The 23115-nt window shown below is 41.3% G+C and overlaps 1 protein-coding gene across 2 annotated transcripts in view; it reads left to right on the top strand.

The window, feature by feature from the left end:
- The window catches only part of RBM26 (RNA binding motif protein 26), a 77747-nt gene extending 66075 nt beyond the window's left edge, over positions 1 to 11672 (top strand). For both annotated transcript variants that reach the window (XM_075852376.1, XM_075852375.1), the window contains exons 21-23: positions 6991 to 7077; positions 10076 to 10189; positions 11027 to 11672. In XM_075852376.1, coding sequence (XP_075708491.1) covers positions 6991 to 7077; positions 10076 to 10189; positions 11027 to 11116 — 291 coding nt within the window. In that variant the 3' untranslated portion in view covers positions 11117 to 11672. The remainder of the gene's footprint in view (positions 1 to 6990; positions 7078 to 10075; positions 10190 to 11026) is intronic.
- Positions 11673 to 23115: the final 11443 nt, after the last annotated feature.

Here is a 23115-nt window from a genome sequence, read left to right as displayed (position 1 = left end):
ACCAGATGTAGTGGGGGCATCCCTGCTCAAACAGGTGAGCTCGATATAAGTATCGATCTCGCCCATTTAACCCCTCAGATGCGGCGCTCAATAGCGAGCGCAGCATCTGAGTGGTTTTGGAGAGAGGGAGGGAGCTCCCGCTCATCCCACCGACACCCGGCCGACTGTCTGTGTCTCCGATGGCAGCCTGGGGCCTAATAAAGGCCCCCAGGTCTGCCTGTAGTAAATGCCTGCTAAGCTATGCCAGAGGCATGTCCTAGCAGATGCCTGTCCGTTTTAAACGGACAGGCAGTAATACACTGCAATACAAAAGTATTACAGTGTATTCTAATAGCAATCGGAGGATCGCATATTAAAGTGGGACTAGTAAAAAAAAAGTTTAATGAAGTTAATAAAAAAAAAAAAATGAAAAACCCAGTTTTTCCCCTTACAAACTGCTTTACAATTAAAAATAAAGCAAAGTTACACATATTTGGTATCGCCGTGTCCGTAACGACCCCGACTATAAAGCGGTTACATTATTTAACCCGCACGGTGAACGCCATAAAAAATAAAATAAAAAAAGAATGGATAAATTGCTGCTTTCTGTGAATCCTGCCTTTAAAAAAAGTTTGATAAAAAGCGATCAAAAAGTCGCATCTACTCCAAAATGGTACCAATAAAAACTACAAGTCGTCCCACAAAACAAAAGCCCTCATACAGCTGCATCGGCGAAACAATAAAAAAGTTATGGCTCTTCAAATATGGAGACAAAAACAAATAATTTTGAAAGAAAGTGTTTTTACTGTGTAAAAGTAGTAAAACACAAAATCGATAGAAATTTGGTATCGTTGCAATCGCTGCATGTGCGAAGTGTTGGGATACATAGATCGACATCTCATCATGCCAACAAAAATCTTAGGCATTGTATTTTTCAATTGCACCATTTTTGGTGTATAGATTAACTTTTATTAACTTTTTATTTTAGGAGACAATTGAAAACAAATATCTATTCCAACATTGATTTTCACGTTATAAATTTACGCCATTTATGACGCTTAAATACCATGTTACTTTTATTCTATGGGTCGGCACGATTATGGGGATACCAATTATATATTTTCCTACGTTTGCACAATAAAAACTTTTAGAAAAAATGTACCTGTTGTTTTCATCACCGCATTCGAAGAGCCGTAACACTTTTGTTTTTCTGTCAATGTGGCCGTATGTGGGCTTGAGTTTTGTGGGGCAAGGTGTGCTTTTCATGAGTACTATTTTGGGGTACATAGGACTTATTGATTAACTTTTATTTTTTATGGGGTGAATGGGAGAAGAGAATTGACGTTGTTTTTGGACGCGTTCATCCGGAGGCTTAATTTAACCCCTATTCGCACGAGTAAGTAACTATACGTCGTTGCGGGAGGTTACTTCCCACACGAGGACGTATAGTCACTGAGTTGTTTCCGGTGCACACGGTCGGTGACCGTGTGCACTGGGAACCGGGAGGTCAGCTGTCGCCGACAGCTGACACTCCACCCTGGCCGGCCAGTGGTCCTTTGCCGCTGATTTCGGGGAGCTAACCCCTTAAATGCGGCGATCGGTTGCAATCGCCGCATTTTAGGGGTTTCTAGCATATCGGCAGACCCCGGTCCGTAATCGCGGCGTTTGCCGATGGCATGGCAAACGGAGGCCAAACAATGGCCTCCGTGTCTGCCATGGACGGAAGCCCATCAGGGCCAACCTCTGTCTGGTCCTGATAGGCTTCCTGTCATAGTGACCGGAAGTCAGTGTCGTTCCCGATGCACACTGTCGGCGACAAGGTGTACATCGGGAACTGGGAGGTCAGCTGTCAATTCAGTGTTGCCTATCAGCGGCTCATCACTGCTGATTTCGGCAATTAACCCGTTAAATGCGGCGCTCGATTGCGATCGCCGCATTTAGGGGGTTTGTACCACATCCGCAGCCCCCATGCAATTGTGGGGGCTGCTGATACTTGTGATGGCATCCGGAGGCCAGGCAACGGCCTCCGGTTCTGCCATGTATGTCAGCCTATGAGGATCAGCCTCTGGCTGTTCCTCGTAGACTTACTGTCAGAGTGACTGTGACGTCACACTGACAGTTGGAATACGGTACACTACCTAGGTAGTGTAATGTATTCTAGCAGCGATCAGAGCTGCAGGGAAAAAAAATAATGTGTAAAAAGTAAAAAAAAAAAGTTAATAAAAATGTTTTATTATAGTCAATGAAAAACGGCTCAAACGTGATATGCACTTCTTTTTGGCGGGGGTCTTTTTGCGTGCCGTTTTTGAAAAACGGCCTCGTAAAAAATGCACCGTCGGAACAGAACGCCGTATTTCCCAATGGACGTGTGTAGGCGTTCTGCTTCCGATTTTTTTTTCCAGCAGTTTTTTTGGGATGTTTATGGCCTGAAAACAGTGCGTGTGAACATACCCTTAGAATGATGAAAGTGAAGTGAATTACCTTTCGATGGACAGGTTCACACGGCGTATATTTTTTGCTCATTTTGTGTGCCAAAAACCGCATCAAAAACTCTTGATTAAGCTTGAGTGTGTGTGTGTGTGTGTGTGTGTGTGTGTGTGTGTGTGTGTGTGTGTGTTCGCCGCTCATTCTCCAAAACAGCTGATAAGCGGCTATTAAGGATCAGCGGCGCCCGTGCATACTCTGCTGCACAAAAATAGGACACAGCTCTGTTGCGCGCGAGCACACACACCTACGTACAGACACACTCGGCACTGCTGCACACACACGAGTTCTTGCCGCCTACGCTCCTCTTCCTTGCGTCTTCGTTGAACATTTGCCAGTTGCCGCGGCCGGAAGTCATCTTACTGTCCGGCAGCGGCCTCCTTTCCACATGAAAATGGCGCCGGATTTCGCTCTGAACAAGCTTCGTTCTGGTCTGTGTGGGAACTGTGCACACTCCTGAGAATGGAACGGCTTCCGTTCGCATTCTCTATGGCATTGTATGTGCCGTATAGTATCTTAGTATGTGTCATTAATCGACACACACAGAGATGGAAAAAAAATGGCAGCCCCATAGAGAAGTAAAAGTATGAATACATTAAAAAGTTGAGTGACAACATAAATAAATGAAATTTTTGTTTACATTATATAAAAAGCAATATATATATATATATATATATATATATATATATATATAAATCATGATACCTTCCCTTTTTAAGCCTCTTCAAAGCATTTTGTTGCGTCGTATCAACCCAAAGATGGTGTTCCTGTGATGGTGAGCTCCATTTGAAGGGTTTATCGAGCTGACAGCTCTGTTTTGTCGTGCTCCGCATCTGTGTCTCCTTCGATTATAAGGCGGTGCTCCGTGCTGTGCCTTATTTTTTTACCCAAGGGGGTCTTCTCATTCAACTTTAACGAGGATATAGTTTTGCCATTCTTCTACCCATCTATGTTCCATCCTAAGGATCGCTCTTTTTCATTATTTGAGAGGTAGACCATCAAGCCACGGACCACATTCGGTCAATTCTTCCTTTCGTTACTCAGATTCCTTGTTTGTGGTCCTTGAAGATCTTGGCGGCCTCTAAGGCTGAAATCGCACGACGGCTGTGGTTGACTATTCGCGAGGTCTACCGACTTAACAGGAAAGAACCCCCATTTCGGGTTGCCGACCATTCCACTAGGACGCTTGGATCTTCCTGGGCTGTCCGCCATCAGCCTTCACCTCTTCAGTTTTGCAAGGTGGCTACTTGGTCGTTTCTTGTGAACTTTCACTAAATTCTACAGAGTACATATCTCTGCATCCACAGACACTTCCCTTGGTCGCAAGGTGCTGCACACATTTGTGGAGTAGATGATTACTACTTTTCTGTCTTTTCCCACCAATTTGGACTGCTTTAGGATTTTTTAAATACTCTCTGTAAAATCCTTTTCTTGTCCAGTCCATTGGGGGACACGTCTCCCACCCTTTTTTCGTTATGTTGATAAGGTTATCCATCGGACATGCTTTCTTATCTGGTTCTGATGTTGTTGTTATATTACCTTGTGTTCTGCTTCTGTATAGACTGACCAGCTCTCTGCCTGTAGAATAAGCAGTCAACACATTTTATTTTTTTTCATTCGTGTCACACTGTAGTAGGAACAGTATATAGTTACGGTCTATGTCCCCCAATATATACTGGATGATAATAGGATTTTACATGGAGTACTCAAAAAAATCCTGTTTTTGCACAATCCATTTAGCTATTGTAGTATGGCAGCAAGCCTTTGCGCTATCTATGCTGTAGTGCCTTACTAGCAGTGTGTCGTGGAAGCTGCTATCTTTGACCAGCCCTTGAAACAGCCTTATAAACACTATATGGACAAAAGTATTCAGACTCCCCTCTTATTCATTGAATTCAGTTGTTTCATGCAGTCCCATTACCACATGTGTATAAAATCCAGCACCTACCCATGCCGTCTGTCTTTACTAACACTTGTGAAAGAATGGGTTGTTGTAAAGAGCTCACTGAATTTGAGCGTGGTACTGTAATAGAATGAAACAAGTCAGATCATGAAATAACTTCCCTCCTAGATATTCCTCAATCAACTGTGAGTGATGTTATTGCAAAGTGGAAGCGTTTAGGAACCACAGCAACCGAGCCGTGAAGTGGCAGACCACGTTAAGTTCTGAGGCGTATAATGCATAAGTCGCCAACACTATGCTGGCTCAATAACTGTAAAGTTCCAATATTCCTCTGGGGTGACCATCATGAAGCACAATGCCAAGCGTCGGATGGAGGTGTGTAAAGCACGTCGCCGCTATTCTCTGGAGCAGTGGAAAAGTGTTCTGTGGAGTGACGAATCACACTTCTCTATCTGGCAGTCGGATGGACGAGTCTGGTTTTGGCTAATTCCAGAAGGATGTTACCTGCCTGACTGCATTGGCAGAAAGTTTGGTGGGGAGAGATAATGCTATGGGGTTGTTTTTCAGGGATTGGCCTAGGCCCCATCGTTCCAGTGAAGGTAAATCTTAATTTTTTTGGCATAAGACATTTTGGACAATTGTATGCTTCCAACTTTGTGGGAACAGTTTGGGGTTCGGCCATTTTCTGTTCCAGCATAACTGTGCCCCAGTGCACAAAGCAATGTCCATAAAGGCATGGTTGGGTGAGTTTGGTGTGGAAGTAACTGACCTCAAACCCGATTAAAACACCTTTGGGATGAATTAGAACGGAGATTGCGATCCATTCCCTCTCATTCAACATCCGGATCTGACCTGATAAATGCTCTTCTGGATAAATGGGCAATAATCCCCACAGACAATCCAAAATCTTATAGAAAGACTTTCCAGAAGAGCGGAAGCTGTTTTAGTCGCAAAGGATTCCGAGTGTGATGTCAATAAAGCTCCTGTAGGTGTTCAAAAACTTTTGTCCATATTGTGTATATTCTGCTGCACTGCATGCATTTCCAGTATGAGGTATTACAGTGTAGTTCTGGGAAATCTGGACCTTACACTCTCATAGCACATTATGCCTCAGCGGGCATAATCCCTAGATAGGGTGCAGGCTGGCAGTGTACGGTGCTCTATGTAATTAAGGACTGTAGATAATATAACCCATTACTGTATAGTGTAGCTATTAACCTGTTTAGGGCTTTTATTTTCATGAATGGTATAGAATATACGTTTCTATAACTGTAGTTGTCCGATTAGATTGGATGGCAAGATTGCTGCTAGGGGAATAACCATAAACAATCAGGCATAGAAATATGTATTTTATAAGCACTTCAAATATTGCATTTATGTCAAGCTTGTCCTGGATTAGAATTGCTGTTGACGGAATCTATGTCAAAAAGTTATTCAAAGATGGAAAGGGCAAGTGTAAAGAAAAAACCAAATGTGCCTTAAACAGAATAAAGAATACTTACCTGTCCTAGTTTTAAATACTGTTGTCATTCGTCTGTGTTGTGTATGAACCAGTAAATAACGATTACCCAAAAGTGTCATGGTATTTATTCTTTCCCCAGATAGATCAGACATTCTTTCTAGTATTCAGTGCTCTTAAAGGGAATGTGTCATCAGAAAAGGAGCTATTGTTTAAATCAAATTTTTATGGTTAACCGCTTTGTTTTGTTTTTTTGTTTTTTAAAGACTTCTTGGTAATGATTTTTATTGTCTTTGTCATTATCCATATATAAAAAATAATCTGAAAATCTTGCAGTTTTCACTCTGGCCACTGAGCCTCATAATAGACTGACACTTCCTGTTCTGTAGAGATCACTTCTCAGCAGTCATCTCTTTATCATCATAGACAGGATTACAATGAAGGGTAACACCTTTAAATATAGATAACCCAGGCTACACCGTTGACAATAGGTGATGGACACCGCTCCCCTCCTATCCCTTCCTACACAATGACCTCTGAACAGGGGTCACAGAGCATGCCTAAAAGACTTCTCCATAGAAATCAATGGGCCAGCTCCAGTCTACAGGTTCATATGGCTGTTGTAAAGCATATCTCTAAATACTGAGCAGAGCAGCTGCTCAGGCAAGATGACACCTTACAAAATCATGTGAAAAAAAATCTACAATCAGAAATAAATACAGATTAGGAAAAAAATGTTTCACTCTGGTTTTAAAGGGATTTTCTCATAATGATGATTTATCACCTAAGATAGGTGATAAATGTCTGATCAGTGTGAGTCTCACCGCTGGAACCCCCACCGATCCCGAGAACATGAATGGAGTAAAGTGAATAGATCGGTGGCAGTCGAGTATTCAATCCTGCTCCATTCACATTGGGCACTCCAGGGTCCCCATTCTCAGGATTGCTGGGGGTACCAGTGGTCAGACCCCAACTGATCAGAGCTTTATCACCTATCCTGTGGACTGGTAATAAATGATTATGAAAGAGCCCTTTTAATTAGTAAAAAAAAATTATAGGTGCTACATTCCTTTTTAATATGGAGAACTCATCAGTAAGTGGACTTGCTTTACGTTTTGAGGAGTCTAAAAGGTGTTAATGTGATGTGTTATTGTTTTCCTTTTAGCAATTTGGGGAGATTGAAGACTACCATATAGATGACTCTTCTTTCCGTGCAATAATCACCTTCAAAACAAGAGCAGAAGCCGAGGCTGTAAGTCTACGTAAATACTTGCCACTTTCTTTACCTTTTGCACCACTCCTAACTCATATAGTAGGCCTTGTAAAAGTGAACTGCATGTCTTTTGTGTATTCTGGGTTGCTTACAGTGACATGAATGTCTCGCCTCAATCATGGTCCATGTCACTAGAATAACTTGAAGTTCATTATAAAAAAAAAAAAAAAAAGTGGTTCCACCTAAAAGTTAATGATTTCAGATCTGAAATGTTTTACTTCCCTTCTTGCTGCGAATACGTTCTAGCAGTATATGGAAGGGAAGGATATTCGAGTACATGGAGTGTGACATGGGTTTTTTTTATTTGCTGCTATCCAAACCGCTTCATGAAAATTTTTATCCAAAATCCATGGAAACTATCCTGATCACCCAATATGTTTTTCAGACCAATTTCTCACGGCAATTGTTTATCATTAACATTTCTGCACACCCATAAGCACATACCCTATATGACAATGGTAAGCAGACACATTTAAAACTACTATAAGGACCTTTATTCTTGTGTGTTCTAGTCATATTACGCATATCGTATCTTAAGAGTTGTGATGGCTTTAAAACTTCATCTGATGCAACTCTGGGGAAAAACTATGGAGATACTTTGCTAGCGGTTCTTCTCTATCCCTCAGGGACAGTGGTCCTTTTTAATAGAGGGCAACGTTGGAACAATCTGGGTCTGTTGACACTGTGGCCAGGATTTCGTGTATGTGTGTATATATGTGTGTGTGTGTGTGTGTGTGTGTATATATATATATATATATATGTGTATGTATGTTTCAACCCTCTACCTCGAGCTGTTCAGAAGTTATGAGGGTCTAATGGAACTTGTGGTGGGCAGTGTGTGTTTGTGTTTTAGGGATACCAGAATTTGGACTTCAATACCGATACTTTGCCAACAGTAATAAAAAAAAGAAAAAAAAAGGTTCTTACATTTTCTGGTGTGATGATGAATTTAACCTCCACGTGCCTCACATTAATAGTAATTAACCCCATCATGTTTCTCAGTTATAATGGGTTAATATGCAAGGTACATGATGGGGTTAATTACTATTAATGAGAGGCACATTGAGGTTAAATTCATCACACCTTGTGCCCCACAATAAGTGATAGAAAGCAGTTTTTATTTTATTTTTTTACAACGTACACATCATAAATGATGCAAAAAAATTGTTGTGAGGGTTATTACGGCCGCGCCAATACTGAATGTGTGTATATTTTATGTATTGAGACTTATTTTAATGTTTATTGTAAAAAAGGTGTATGTGTATTTTTTTAATTTAACATTACTTTGGTTTTACTTTATTTTTTAAACTTAAATGTACTGGCAAATATCTATGTACTGATAGTACACGGGCATATATCTATATTACAGTACATTAGCCTGTGTACGTGATAGTACACAGGCAGTTGTTAGGACATGCCTAAAGTATGCCCTAACAACAGGGAAATATGGTAGGACAGCCCTGGGGTCCTTCAATGGACCCTGGGCTGTCTGCCCATATATGGTATGTCCCTCAATCGTGTCACAGGAATTCCCTGTGATGCGATCCAAGTGGCATCCCCCCTTCTCATTTTCCCCTGAATGCTGCAGTCCGCTGTGATCGCAGCATTCACCGGAATAACGGCGGAGATGAGAAGTTTCTCTGATCTCTGCCAGCGGAGCTGCGGTTGTGTGATATTCATTGCCTCGCTCCTGACAGGAAGTGCGCGCGCGATTAGCATGAGGAGATGCGGCCGGTGCTGCACTAATGAGCGACGGCACAGGCACTGAAGACAGAACATGGGGGTGTTTTGTAGCGCGCCTGCCATGTTCTGTCTTCAGTGCCGCCGCTCATTGGTGCAGCGCCGGCCGCATCGCCTCATCCTGACCGCGCGCGCATGTCAGGACTCAGGAGCGGGGCAATGACTATCACACAGCTATAGCCGCGCTCTCACACATTCATGTGTTACAATACTGAGCTGTGCGGCCGCACAGCGAAGTATCGAAATACACGAAATAACGGTATCGAACCGTTTGGGGATGCACAGTATCGAAGTTTCGATGCATCGTGCATCCCTAGTGTTTATGTATATGTATATATGTGTGTGTGTGTGTGTAGAACAGTTTCCTTATAAGCCCTTTTTTTCTATATAAAGCTCACCAAATGAAAACACTTTTTCTAACTTGATATTTTCCATCCTCATCGGTTCTGTTTAAAAGAGCAAATATTTAGGTATTCGAAGAACCTTTTAGTAGGTGGTGTTCCAAAAGTTTAACTTTTTATGTGGATGCAAAAGAGTTAAAATGCTGTTTTAGAAGTTTGCCTTGTATGATCTTCTGATTGTATGATTAGACCATGAACAGAAGACTTGTGCGTTGCATGGTGAAAAGGCCTTTAAATATATTATAAATTTATATGTACAGATTTAAAATTTATAACGCAGGACCTCCATATCCCACAATTCATGGTCAGATGCTGTTGAACATGTAATTGTTTCTACATTTCACATTATGCTGTACTCTAGGATTGTGCTATAAATCTTGTGTGCCGGTTATTTGGGTATGCTGCTAACGCTGATTTATGTTGCTTCATGTTACTTTAATTTGAGCATACAATTTCCAAAGCCGCCACTTTGTGCAGCTGGCACCAAGCAAGATTTGAGTATTTTAATACTAGCTCTTTTCAGTTTTCAATTACCCAGGCTGTTCCTCAAAAGGTTATTTGTCTTCCCAGCTACTGCGGGTCACGGTGGTGATGCCTTTCCCAATAGGAAGCACAAGTACTTTTCATTACTAATAAGTGCTGTATTGATCTGTTCTGGTTAACCAGGTGCTGCCACACATTTTACAATTCTGAAACACTTTTCTTCTTTAACTCGACTGAATCAATTTCATCATTTAGAAACGAGTTTGTATACAGTTCTCTTCCAAAGTTCCTGTTTGCTGCTCGTGACCAGTTCTTTGCTCATTCATTTTTTTTTCATTTATATACTTGCTAAGGCTGCAATCCATGGAGCTCGGTTCAAAGACCAGAACTTAAGATTAGCTTGGAGTAGACCAGTAGCAAATCCAAGTAGCGCAGAAGTTGAAGATGCAGAACCAGAAGAGGAAGAAGTAAGTATTTTGTAAAAGATGGCCTTTTTCAGTGGTACTTTACAATTGGCTCACGTGTCAGTGTATATTGTGCTTAGCTGTATACAGGTCTGAACATGTCCCTTACAAATCGTTCGCTATTGACCACCGGCATCTAAGTAGTTAAACTGCCGAGATCAGAGATATCTCCAATCATGACCGTTAGTGAAGTATCTGTTGTAATATACAGCCAACACTTACGGAGGAAGCCCTGCCCATAATCCCACTCCATGCTACCTTATTGGGTACGTCACTGCGGGGTTAAATAAGGACACTCTCTTTAACTATTGCCAACATTAAAAAGATGTTGATTCCCCTTTGTAAAGCGTGTGATTTTGATAATAGATCTAGCCATACTAGCGCAATTTACAGCGGAAAACCGCACCCCTGGTGACATCCGTCACTGGCAGAGCTGATCTGATGTTTTCGGGTAGGTAATAAACCGCTTCTGTTTTCTCAGTGTCCCCCGGCTGTGTTAGATTGCAGGAACTTCAAACCCATACCATACATTTACGGCGCGTGGTTTTTAAAAGGTTAACAGCCATTACAGCCCCCTACAGTGGTTGTTGCACACCCTTTCCCAGGCTTTACACAAGAAATCGGCCGTCTTATACAGCAACACTAGAGCAAGGGTTTCATGTCCGAAAACATAGCCTTCCCATTAAAGCTGGATGCCAAACCCCATAGAATCTTTAATGGCTGCCATATTGGTTGTCAGAGGTTTCCCAGAAACCGATCTAACCGTGAAATGACAATCTTACACATAAGAGCGACTCGAGGACTTTGTCTTCTTTACGTTCTATTTATTTATTTTCTCAGTTTCCGGAAGAGACCGCTGTGGACGACTCGTTACTGCAGGACGATGATGAGGAGGAAGAGGATAATGAGTCTCGTTCTTGGAGAAGATGATTTCGTGATTGAGCTCTCCGTATCTGGACTGATGCACTTTTCTATGGGATGTTTTCCTGCATTTCTGTGTGAAAGATACGCTAGACAGTTGGGTTAAACGGCTTACTTAAGACCTGGCAGCCTTCTGGAGTGGTCACATTTCTGTGAATGATTGCACAATGCATCATCATACACACATATGCAATGGTTTTATTACACACACTTTGCTGAGTGTATATATATTTTTTTGTTTTTTTAATTTAAGTAACTTGTCAAATGCAAGTTAAGTTTGCTTTTTTCCCAAGAAAATAATTTGCTTAAAGATCTATAAATGTTTTCACACATGAGTAGATGAATACTAAAGAGGAAATTTCAGTTGTTATGTATACATAATGCATAGTGTAGGCTTTACTATGTAGTAGCCTTTTTGTTCCGCTTATTTGGTGTACGTTATTTACGTATTGGGTTTTAATAACATTGTACAATTGCTTTGCAAACAAGTTAAGTCCGTGTGACTTCAGTATGTTAAAAAAAAAAATAATAAAGTGGAATGGTCCAAGAAAGACGACAAAAACAATCATGAAAATCTAGATCTGTTGACAAACTAAACCAAAAAAAAAAAAACTAGGATAAAAAAAAAACCTAGGAAAAAAAATATCAAGCCATTCCAGTGGTTTAACTGTAAAGATTTTTTTGCTGTGTTAAAAACTGACGCCTCTAAAGTGCAACATTTTGTGATATGGAAAGTACGTTGTTTTCACATCGTGATCTAGAGCTTGCTCTCAGCGGCAGATACGTGTAGCGGGCGGACGATCCTCCACCAGAATAGATGAAGACAAGGCAGTGATGGTGAGTAACATGTTTATCTGATGCATCTATCCAAAATGAGTACTTTATAGGAACTTTATAGCCCAGGCAAATAGATAACCTCTCCATTTCAATCTTCCATGTTACTAAGCTGATAAACTAGCTGCTAATACATATAAAAGTAAAGGTCTCAGATTTGGAGGTACGAGATAAATTGGATATTATGGGGGCAGGGATTAGTTATTCTCTTTCCAAGCTTGAAATAGTTGGTTATTAGCACAGTAGCTCGCTGCAGCTCCACAGTAGATCTATGCGCTCCCTGTCCCTGTCTCATAGGTGGCCAGGAAAAAAAACTTTCCCTAATATTTCCTTAGCGGGTCTTTCCCTTTTCCTTAGTGCTGGGGTCCGCTCTTACCTTTTTGATAAAAAAATAAACCCAGGAGAGATGATCTCCCCGAGCATGTTGTGGTGATGTGCAACCGGCCTAAGATCAAGTCTGTGTAGTGTACCTTGTAAATTGTCTGTTTAAAGGGAGGACTTATAAGGGAATGTAATCCACTATATGCAAAGGGGAAATATTAATAACCCTGCTGGTCAAGCAATAAACAATGTCACGTGCAGGTTTTGGCGCCATGTAAAAACTGTCATTAGCTTTAAAATTGATGACCTACTCCATATGTATTAAATAGCAGACAGACCTTTATGAATGTGCCTCAGATGTTTAGGAACTTCATGTTTTTTTGTAGTTTTTTTTTTTTGTATATCAGTGTTGCACATCCTAGTTTCACTTAAAGTGGACTCGTCAGGCTGATTATACTGACCTACCTGAGGACATCGCAGTCAACTGCATGCGTTTCTTGTCTCTAAAACCGCAACAGAACGCCAGCATTACAAAGGAAATAATTGTTGGACATAGTTTTCACCCGTGTTGAAGTTTGTTAGGTGCTTTCTGTATATAGTTCATTACAAGGCATTGCAGAACTGTTAGCAAAAGCGCAAGCAGCTCAGCAACAACATTGGTCATTAATTGCATGCGGTCGGGACATTATGAAGATGCAGTTACTGCACAATAAGCAGATTGTAATATAATAGTAGCAGTCTGTCTATAACAAAAATGTCACCATTCACTTCTATTGAAAAATGACTTGCTGCAGTTTATAAACGCACCGTGACCGCACCGTGTGGCCTTACCCTGATACATATAAATCTTCGCTCCAACACTGCTGCGCGCGGAGGACAGTCCATTCTGCTCGTGTATTGTCGTCGTTGAGCACCCCCTTTGTATGTTCATGTATAAATTGTAAGCAGTCAATCCTCCTCCGCTACTACATGCTGCCCGCCGACGGTACAGCATGAGTGCGAATTATAATTGTACGGTGTTTGCTTTTATTTTAGGTGCATTGAGTAGATTCAGAATCTTTAACATCTTAACATGTGTTTTACTTGTAGATTATGTGCATTAAGAGTTGTGGAGCATGACCTGCTGCAAGGACTCTCTTAGAAACCAGGTAAACTTCAATGGAGGGGAAACAATAAAGCCATCAATGATGTTCACGTTTTTGTTTGCTTTTGGTAAAGGGTGTTTTTTTGGAATCTTTCCATTACAATCTACCAGCACTTCAACCAATAAGACTTTGGTGCTGTCCACTGAATTTTTGTGTTCTCTAGATCTCATTTTCAGTACTGTTTTAGACGAGGGTATTCAACATTGGAGTATCCCTTGTAGGTCGAGTCCGTTGGAATCCTATACAAAATCCAACATTTTGAGAACCTAAAATTTTAGCTCCAAATTATAAATCTTGATAGGGCGTATTGATTTAATAAAGGGATGCACCTGATCCATGCATAACGCAGGTGGTCTATTAGTTTTAATGGGAACCCTATATTGAAACGCTGCAGAGGGAATAAGGACTTGCCAACATCTTCAAAACCTGGTGATAACTGCTATGAGCGCTGCAATACAGAGTCTTTTCCAAGGAGAAATAATGCTCTTATAATAGAATATGATGCTATATTTGATGAAAAACACTCCATAAGGTTTAAAGAACAAACATGTCTATTGTTTGAAAGTGTAATTGCATTTTTAATTTAAAAAATATATACATACAGTAGGGTGACTTGGGAGATATGATCGGGCCTTTCTGAGAAACCTAGCATTATTCCTGGGGGTGGCAATGCAACGTCTTTTGTCGCTCACAAAAATTAAAGTACTGGTAGGATGTTTTCATATATGTACCAGCACTTCTTGCTGCCTTGTGTCTTGCATTATTTTTTTTTGTGTATTTCTCCTTTTTTTTAAAGGTACACTAAACCTAGAAATGAATGGTAAATTTGAACAGCAGATAATCTTGACCATACTGTTTGTCAGTCTGCAGGGTGTTGCTGAAACAAACGGTCCTGTAGAAATCCTGCAGAGAATGTGGGTCAATTTTCTGCTGATCTGTTCCATTTTTGATCGCGGACCGGTTGAAGGGGTGGGGCTTAGAATGTATTGTCCTACTGCAGACAGGGCAGAGGAGGGAAGATCCTGCTACAGCCAGTTGTCTTACAGCAAGATGCAATGAGGAGAAGGGAAGACATGTATTCTGGGTCACATCCACATGATTTATAATACTTCTCAGTTTTAATAGTAATATGAGACAAAAATAGGTTTAAAGGAGAGGAGGAGCTGTAGGTGAAGTCCTGAGATTTATTTTGTATTTTTTTTTGTGTGCATTATCCATGTTTAGTGTTCCTTTAAAAGAAAGTAATAGTTGATTTCACTGCACAACCCTTCCCCCAATGATGAGCTATGCAGGCATATGGATAGGGTTAAACGTTTTCTAAAGCTCTGTTCACGTTACGTTTTATGGCCTCCATTTAACGTATACGCCTGAAAAGCCTGAAATAAAATGTATCTTGGAATGTGACCCCCAGAAAATGAATGTTGTTGCTTATATATACCCCCAAATAAAGGCAACCCCAAAAATACAAATCACACAAAAAACTAGCCCACATATGGGCTTTCCCGGCGTGCACGCTAAATGTACATCACAGGCATGGTGTGAACAGGGCCTAAAGATACCTTCATTACACTTGTTAATTATCTAATTGTAAGTTTTTACATACCTGTTGCATGAAAGGAAAAATATAGTGCAGTGTTTAATTCACTGCATATTTCTCTCTTGCAGGTTGATCCTTCTATTTTGGTGGTATTCCATAAAAGAACTATCCGCATACACATTTGCACTATTAAAGATTGGACTTTCCCTGACACATGGGATGGTTTTGGAAGAAATATATTTTCTTCCTACTAGATTATCTGCAGTCTTCAATGCAGAAGTTATGTAACCACTAAAACAATTCACATGTGCGTATTTTTATTACTCTAAGCTTAGGTTAGTAGAGTATACATGCAGTCTATAAAACAGGTGGAAATTGCTTAGGTTTCACTATTTCCTTGTTCTGCACCTCTAACAGAGCAGAGCAACCGAACACACCAACGCAGGTGTGAACCCAGCCTTATTCTGAAACTCCATTAAAAAAAACCGCAAGACACATTTACACATGCGTCTTTTTGATCAGGAAAAAAAACATGTCAAGGTCTATAGGAAAAAACGCCACTTACTGGCTGAAAAGGCTGACTTGCATGTATGTATATGTGGCTGCAGTGTTTGCAGACGCCAGTGCTTAAGTACTCCCAACAGGTCATAATTTGAGGTTATCTCATATAGAGAACACATCATTATTGTCAATTCTTTATGTATTGACATCACCTTCAATGCCGAGGATATCCTGAAAACCTGATCTGTTGGGGATATGTGAGGAACGGCAATTAGAAACACTGGGTAATGAGGATTACGGAAGTATGGATGTCATTTAGTTCATCCCATATATCAATTACATTATCTGACAATTATCTAATGTGTATAACCAACGAAATCATTGACCTTAGGCCGGTAATATTGGCCATACAAATGTATACTGAAGTTAAGGGTGCTGTACACTATTCGGACGAGTCGCAGTTTTTGCCGTGTGGTCAAACAATGCGCACCAAAAACCATACGCGGTTTGCTAGGAACTGCCGTAATTTTATAGCAAGTACAGGTAGGGCACATGATTTTTTATTTGCTTCACTTCTGTACTTGCGATTTCAAACTTCTAATTCTGCAAAATCCAAAACTTTCAGTGTCAACAGTGAAATGGCGGTCGCCAGTTGCCTTTTTACAGATTAGAAAAAAAAGAACAGGGGAGAAGTGGAGATAAGAAAAAATACCATACTCACCTGGTCTCCCAGAGTGACTCATCCTTGCAGGCGTTCTGAGATGACCGTTTTGTCCCATGTGACTGCTGCGACACGTTCTTGGTAGCTTCCTGAGATAACATTGTTTTGTCACGTGTCACGGCTGCAGCGGTCCCAAAGAACAAAACTACTTCTCAAGAGGCCGACAGGGGTGCGTCCTTACCGGAGACCAGGGGAGGTGAGTGGTGTTTTATTATAGGGGTTTAGTTGCAATTGCCCTGTTTCACTCCGATGTCTTCTAGGACTGTATCCGACGGGGCAATCCGGGCACTTGGGATTCGCAGCAAATTTATTTGGATCTAATTGGAGAGCTTGTTCAATAGAATTGACCCCGAAACTAATTTCGGGATATTAGCTCATCCCTACTTGCTACAATACTGTGTCTATTCACTGTTCACCTCAGCTCAGTTGCGTACAGGGACCCTTAGGCCAGATTTAATGTCTCACTAAACCTCGTTTATGTAATTCACAACCCTATTTGTAAATATTTTGAGGCTCTAAAATAGTGATCATGAAATTTAACCTTTTTCTGGACTTCCTATCCATAAATCCTATTGAAAAATATTAGGCAGCCTCTCAACAGTCTGAAATGGCTTCTTACACTCAACAATAACTTACCTGGAACTGCACAGCAAATGTAGGAATGCATGTGTTCAGTTCTAGTGTCTGTTTAATAATGTCTGTCTTCCCAATTGCAGTCTCAGGAAGCAATGAAACTAGGACCACTCACAAGCCCATAATATTCAGGATCATACAGTTAGGCAAAGGATATATGGAAACTTTTTAAAGGGGTTTTCCAGCCAGTAAAAATTGATGGCCTATCCTTAGGATAGACCATGAATTGCTGATGGGTCGTACGAGAGCTGCTTCCCTTTAATTTCTACTTGCTCACTGTGAATCGTCGACACGCATTTAGCGGCGATTCACAGGAATTCCAGCCTTTTCTCACATTCACTTCAATAGGAGAAGGATGAAATACCTGTGAATCGCCGCTACATGTGTGTAGACGATTCACAGTGAGTAAGTAGAAATAAAAAGGAGCTGCACCCCCTTCAAAATAGCTGATCGGCGGGGGTTTCGGGAGTCGGACCCCGACCCATCATTTATTGATGGCCTATCCAGAGTATAGATCATCAATTTTTACTGGCTAGAAAACCCCTTTAAAGTAAACGATCTGTTAGAATGTGGTGATTGTCGGAAAGAATCACAATTCAGTCTAAACTTCCTATGGACTTCCTGCAATGTCCATAATATCTGTTCATATTGGACAACCGTTTGAACTTGTTTATACAATATATACCTATCTTAGGTTATTGTGTTTTTTCTTCCTAAGGCATTGGAAGTTTTTATTTCTTTACACTATATTTGCGAGGCTTTTTACTGGCATTTTATATATAAAGATAGTGTTTGTTTTTATTTGTTTTTTAACAAAGTCCCGCCCAACTTCAGTGTTTGCTGTAAGGCCGCATGTACATGACCGTAGTTTTCATCCGTAATTACGGATCAGGTAATTATGGATGAAATTGCGGACCCATTCATTTCTATAGGCCATGGACATACTTTTATATTTACAAATTTGTGTCTGGGCTGCAGAAATTATCCTCAAAATATAGAACATGTTCTTGTCCACAGTTGCATCGCGGAATTCTATGGACGCTTCCGCAATTGCGGACGGCTACAGATGTGCATCCGTATTTGCGGACAGTAAATATCTTTACGGTCGTATGCATGAGGCCTTACTCTGTAATACATTTTTTTTAAAGCTTAGTGGCGAGACCTGCTAAAGTAATGCTTTTTCTTTGTATTTATTTATTCACCATTCCATGTTTTTTGTTTTTTTTCTTAGTCTACTGGAAATACACATTTTACTGGAGTGTTTTCTATGTTAGGTTTGTGCACTACTAGAATTCTCTACTGAAATAGCTAAAGGGCCCAGCTCAGGACCAGCACATATGTCACAAGACATTGGCAGTAACATTTCGGTGGTATCTTGAAATGGGGAACGCTTGACATCATAAACAAATGTCAAAATTTACCATTTTGTAGAAATTCTACAATTACTGTATGGAATGTAATGACATACCTCCAAAATTTGCACAACATTTTCTTCCAGATAAAGAAATTAGTACAATAAAAAAATGTTAACCACATGAAATAAAGTTGCACGTTTTAAATATTAATCTTGGTGCCAAACAAAAGGTGAAAATTTAAATTAGATATCTGTTTGTTTTAATATATTTTTTTTTTGTTTGTTGCTTTTTTACGTTTTTCCTAACCAAATAAAGAATTTTTTCCCTTCCCCGAAAAGTGTTTTCTTTTTTGTTCACAGCTTAAAATGAATACTTGGGTTCTTGCCTTTTAAGATTATATTCACACTACATTTTCCTGAAAGTTGGTCTGTGTCGGGAAAGCTTCCAGCGCATACATCAAACATACCCATTGGCCTTCATCGCATCGGGTAGTATACGTGTTGTATACGGTTTTCTTGCTGGATAGAATAGCGTAGTCTACCATACTATTCTATCCAGAAGCATGCAGTATATAAAAAAAGGTCTGTGTGTGTGTACATACGTATATATATATATATATATATAACAGATGCCATAAAAGCTTTTGGGTGACAGATGCCACTTTATTGCATTCGTCATTGTTTTCCGTTAAACGCGTATGTTGGAAAGCCCCAGTGACGTATATGTACAGATCACTGAAGCTTCCCCAGGTGGTTATCCACTCTCCACCAAGGAGAATGAATCCCAGCACCTGTCCTGGATCAGTCACCTAAGGCTGGATTCACATGAGCATGTTACGTCCGTAATGGACTGAACGTTTTTCGGCCGCAAGTCCCGGACCGAACACACTGCAGGGAGCCGGGATCCTAGCATTATAGTTATGTACGATGCTAGGAGTCCCTGCCTCGCTGCGGGACAACTGTCCCGTACTGTAATCATGTTTTCAGTACGGGACAGTAGTTCCACAGAGAGGCAGGGACTCCTAGCATCGTACATAACTATGATGCTAGGAGCCCGGCTCCCTGCACTGTGTTCAGTCCGGGACTTGCGGCCAAAATACGTTCCGTCCATTAGGGACGTAACCTGCTCGTGTGAATCCAGCCTTACTGCTGTGGTACTGATGGAAACTGTTGCAGTGCTCTTGGCAGCAGCAGTAGGGGAAAGTCAGATGACGGGATCCTGAGGAGCAGTGTCAGGTGATGAAATCTAAGCACCCCCCCCCCCCCCTCTGTCCTGCACTGCCCATCATAAACAAGTTCAGGCAAACGGTAACAAAGGCCGCAGACCAACTATCCCCCTTTCAAAGCAGCCTGGGTCCCGGGCTGCTTATCTCTGCCCGGGAAAGCTACGTCACTGTTCTCATATATGGACAGTTACATCGCTGGGGCTACCCCAGGGAAGCTACAGTGATGTAGATTCTCTGGACAGAGATGAGCAGCCCATGATCAGGCTGCTTTGAAGGGGGAATACAGTCCGGTTACGGTGTGTGCTTTTACTCTGGGGAAGTCATGGGAAGAGTTTTCCTGGGCTACTGTCAGGGGGATTGTGTTTTGACTGGGAAACTTCAATGATAACTCTATATATGGACCATTAGGTCACTGGTGCTTCCTGACCTGTCCATTAAATGGGGGCTGTGACGGATGCCTGTCAGTGACATTCATCACCAACAGGCTGTACCTAACGTATAAGTTACACGGTTACCGGTATAGTCAATGGGTGACAAGTGCCACTGTATGACATGTCACAGCCTTGGTTTAACGTACACAGCAGGAGATTTTACTATCCAAATATGAAGACCTCCATTATTTAGCTCTTGAGTTTTAACAATTGAGCCAATGTATAAAGTACAATCCCTCTGCCTGTATTGGAGGTTACAATAGGTGTATTTACAGTATGAATCTGTTATACGTGCACCATCCTGGAAATTAAGAATTTTGAGATTAGAGAAAAAAAAAAAAAGGTCTGCTCTTTTTACATAGTGCCCCACTGGTCCAACTGCCATTCACCTGAATAATCCGGCTGAGTTGCAATACCAGACAGACCAAAGTGTGGCGGCGTTTCTGGGAAAAATAACAGACCTTTTTTCTAATCTCAGACGTAAGTAAATCATGAAATGGTCTATGTAAAAAAAAGTTTTGAATAGGAACAAAAAGTTGTGATGCTTTTGTAAATGCACTTATGTTCCATAGCTGCATTAACAATTCTATATGCTACACGTTTTGCAGGATTTCAGGCTGCTACAATGTCTATACATGTATTACTCTAGTGATTGTCATGTGCATAAACTGTACGGACAAAACTTGCTATGATTTTGGACCTGACTGCGTACACCATACTGGCCCATTTGACTAAACATTTACCTCTTCAACCTGTTTCCCACATAGCTAAAGAAGGGTCAAAGTTAAAAGCCGTTCCACGCAAATTTATAAAAAGCATCACTATTTCTCATTAGTGTGATTGTGGGACACCGCATCATGGGTATAAGCCCTTGCCAGTAGGAGCCTGACACTAGGTAGGAAAAGAGTGTTGGCTCCACCATGTCAGGCCATTTGCTTCCCACAGACACTGGACTATTCAGTTTTAGCCTAGTGTCTGTTACAGGCAGACATGACCTGCCCCTCAGGTCTGCTGCACTTTTATTTCTTTCCCTTTTTAGCTTCAAAGTGGTTGAAAGCCTGGATTGAGGGTGCCAAGAAACTATGTAGTCTCCTGCGGTGTACGCTCTTCACCGTCGGTCAACTAAACCTTCCTTTGTTCCTGCAGGTGGCATGCTTGTAACTCCACTATATGTGACAAGTTATAGTCAAAGTATATTGGCCCCACCATCAAGAGGCCTGTTCGTTTTATGTGGCAGTACTTCCCCCTCCTGTGGGGAAGTCTCTAGATGATTTTCTGGGGAGTCTAGTGCGTTCGCCCGCACTATGGGGTCCTGGGCTCATTATTTTAGAACCGGCGGACCTCCGTTCAAATTCCATAGTTTGCTGCCATGTGCTTCTCCAGGTCCTATCAGATGCTCGGTGTTCGTGCTATCTGCGAGGGGGCAGGCCCTGGCGGTTTCCAGTGGCTTGTTAGAGTGGACTTTTTCTCTGGGCGGTCACTTCCCAGTGAGTTCTCTATCCTGTGGAATCCCTTGTTCAGTGTTATCCTCAGGACCTGTCAGACTTGCACCTCAGGAATCCGCCACCTCTCCAGCTTCCTCTTTGATGCTTAGCACCAGGGTTATGGTAGGCTAGGCCTGTGGGCTATATATATTTTTTTCAGTGGACCAACCAACCCCCCCCCCCCCCTCCCTCAAGTGGAGTCCCCTTCCAACTGACTATTGTCCAAACTTTCGTCACCCAGAGCCACAGGACACTGCATCCTCCCAGGATGTGCTCCTTCCTGAATGGGCAAAGTCCTCCCATGCATAGATATTTTCAGAATCTCCCAGACACATGGTTGACTCGCCTACCATCCCAAATAGCAGCCAGATCAACGCTCCCCTAGGGGTAAAGAATAGAAATAGAGGCAGCACTCCAAAGGTCAATAAAGGGATTTTTATTCACCCCTCTGTGCAATAGAATGCAACGTTTCAGCTGCTCCATGCAGCCTTTGTAAACCGAAATATCAGTGTATTTATACACCCCCATTGTGGGAGGAGTTTAACATAGTATAAAAATTCCAATATTCTGAGAATTTACTTAGGCGATCAAAATCATCATATGTAGATAATCGTGATGACATCATAAATGTAATAAAATTACGCAGTGTAAATGTAATAGGACAGATCAAATATTTGCATTGGGCAGCACGAATCAGATCAAATATTCACATTAGGCAGCACCTGTGATCAAAGGAGCAGGTGTATATAAAATCGTAGAGAAAAGAAACATGAGACAGGCACTCGCCCAAAATGCTGAAGGAACACGCCATACAAGCGTCAATGTTATGGCGTCTAAGAAAGCCCATTGCGCATGAACACTAGCTGATCACGTGATGATAAACCACATGACCAGCCCGGTCTAGCGTCCCTCGAGACAGCTAGCAACCAGATGAGGTCTGCGCATGCGCACAAAATGATCTAAACCGTATATCGCAGCAGAATGAATAACTATGTAATTACGTTATAAACCCCTCTATCCTAGGATTCATTTGACCTAATCCAAGCAGCCAATAGAGGCATGCAAAACGGTTTGTTACAGCAGTGGTTTGCAATGAAATGAAACATCGCAATCTAACCGCTAGTACCCTATAAGGCTCCGCTGGCCCAAAAATTGAAAGATGAGGATAGATATCAGATATAACAAAATTGTTTATTATATATATCACATGTATGTAATTTCACATAAAAAATATAAAAAAAGCTGAGTCCCTCGGTTTGGGTGAGTGTCCAATGTAGTAGTTTAAATTCAATTCAATGAAGATACCTAAAGAATACAAAAGGAAGAGAATTAATTCTCAATTTAAAAACAATAACAATTAATAATCTGTCATAAATAATGTGGAAAATTCAAGTGTATAAAACCCAATAAAAAAATTTAATAGACCTTACATAAGAGGACAGTAGAACAGTATCTTTTAGATAGTACCCAAATGGACACCTAAATTCATATCATTCCAGGAACTACATCTCATAAAAAGCTCTAAGATTGTACTCAAAGTTGAGGCCATTTGGTTGTAATGTGTTGAGTTTGTTGATCCTAGGGGTAAAGCATCTTCCCCATGGTAGGCTACGTAAGAGGCCGAGAAGTGCCACGGACTGATCCCACTCTTTGCTTTCTCCACAAGCTTCCCCTGTTAAGACCAGTGCTGTCGAAGCTTTCCCATGGAATCCATCGGTCTGTGGGGAATCCTCTGATTCAGAGTTATGTCGGGGACACTGTAAACGTTAGGGTTGATTCTACCACCACCTCATAGGGAGCAGTGTCTTTCCGCAGTCACTG

Source organism: Rhinoderma darwinii, chromosome 2 (genome assembly GCF_050947455.1).
Source record: "Rhinoderma darwinii isolate aRhiDar2 chromosome 2, aRhiDar2.hap1, whole genome shotgun sequence".
Taxonomy (NCBI): Eukaryota; Metazoa; Chordata; class Amphibia; order Anura; family Rhinodermatidae; genus Rhinoderma; species Rhinoderma darwinii.
This window is presented reverse-complemented; position numbering and strand designations above follow the sequence as displayed.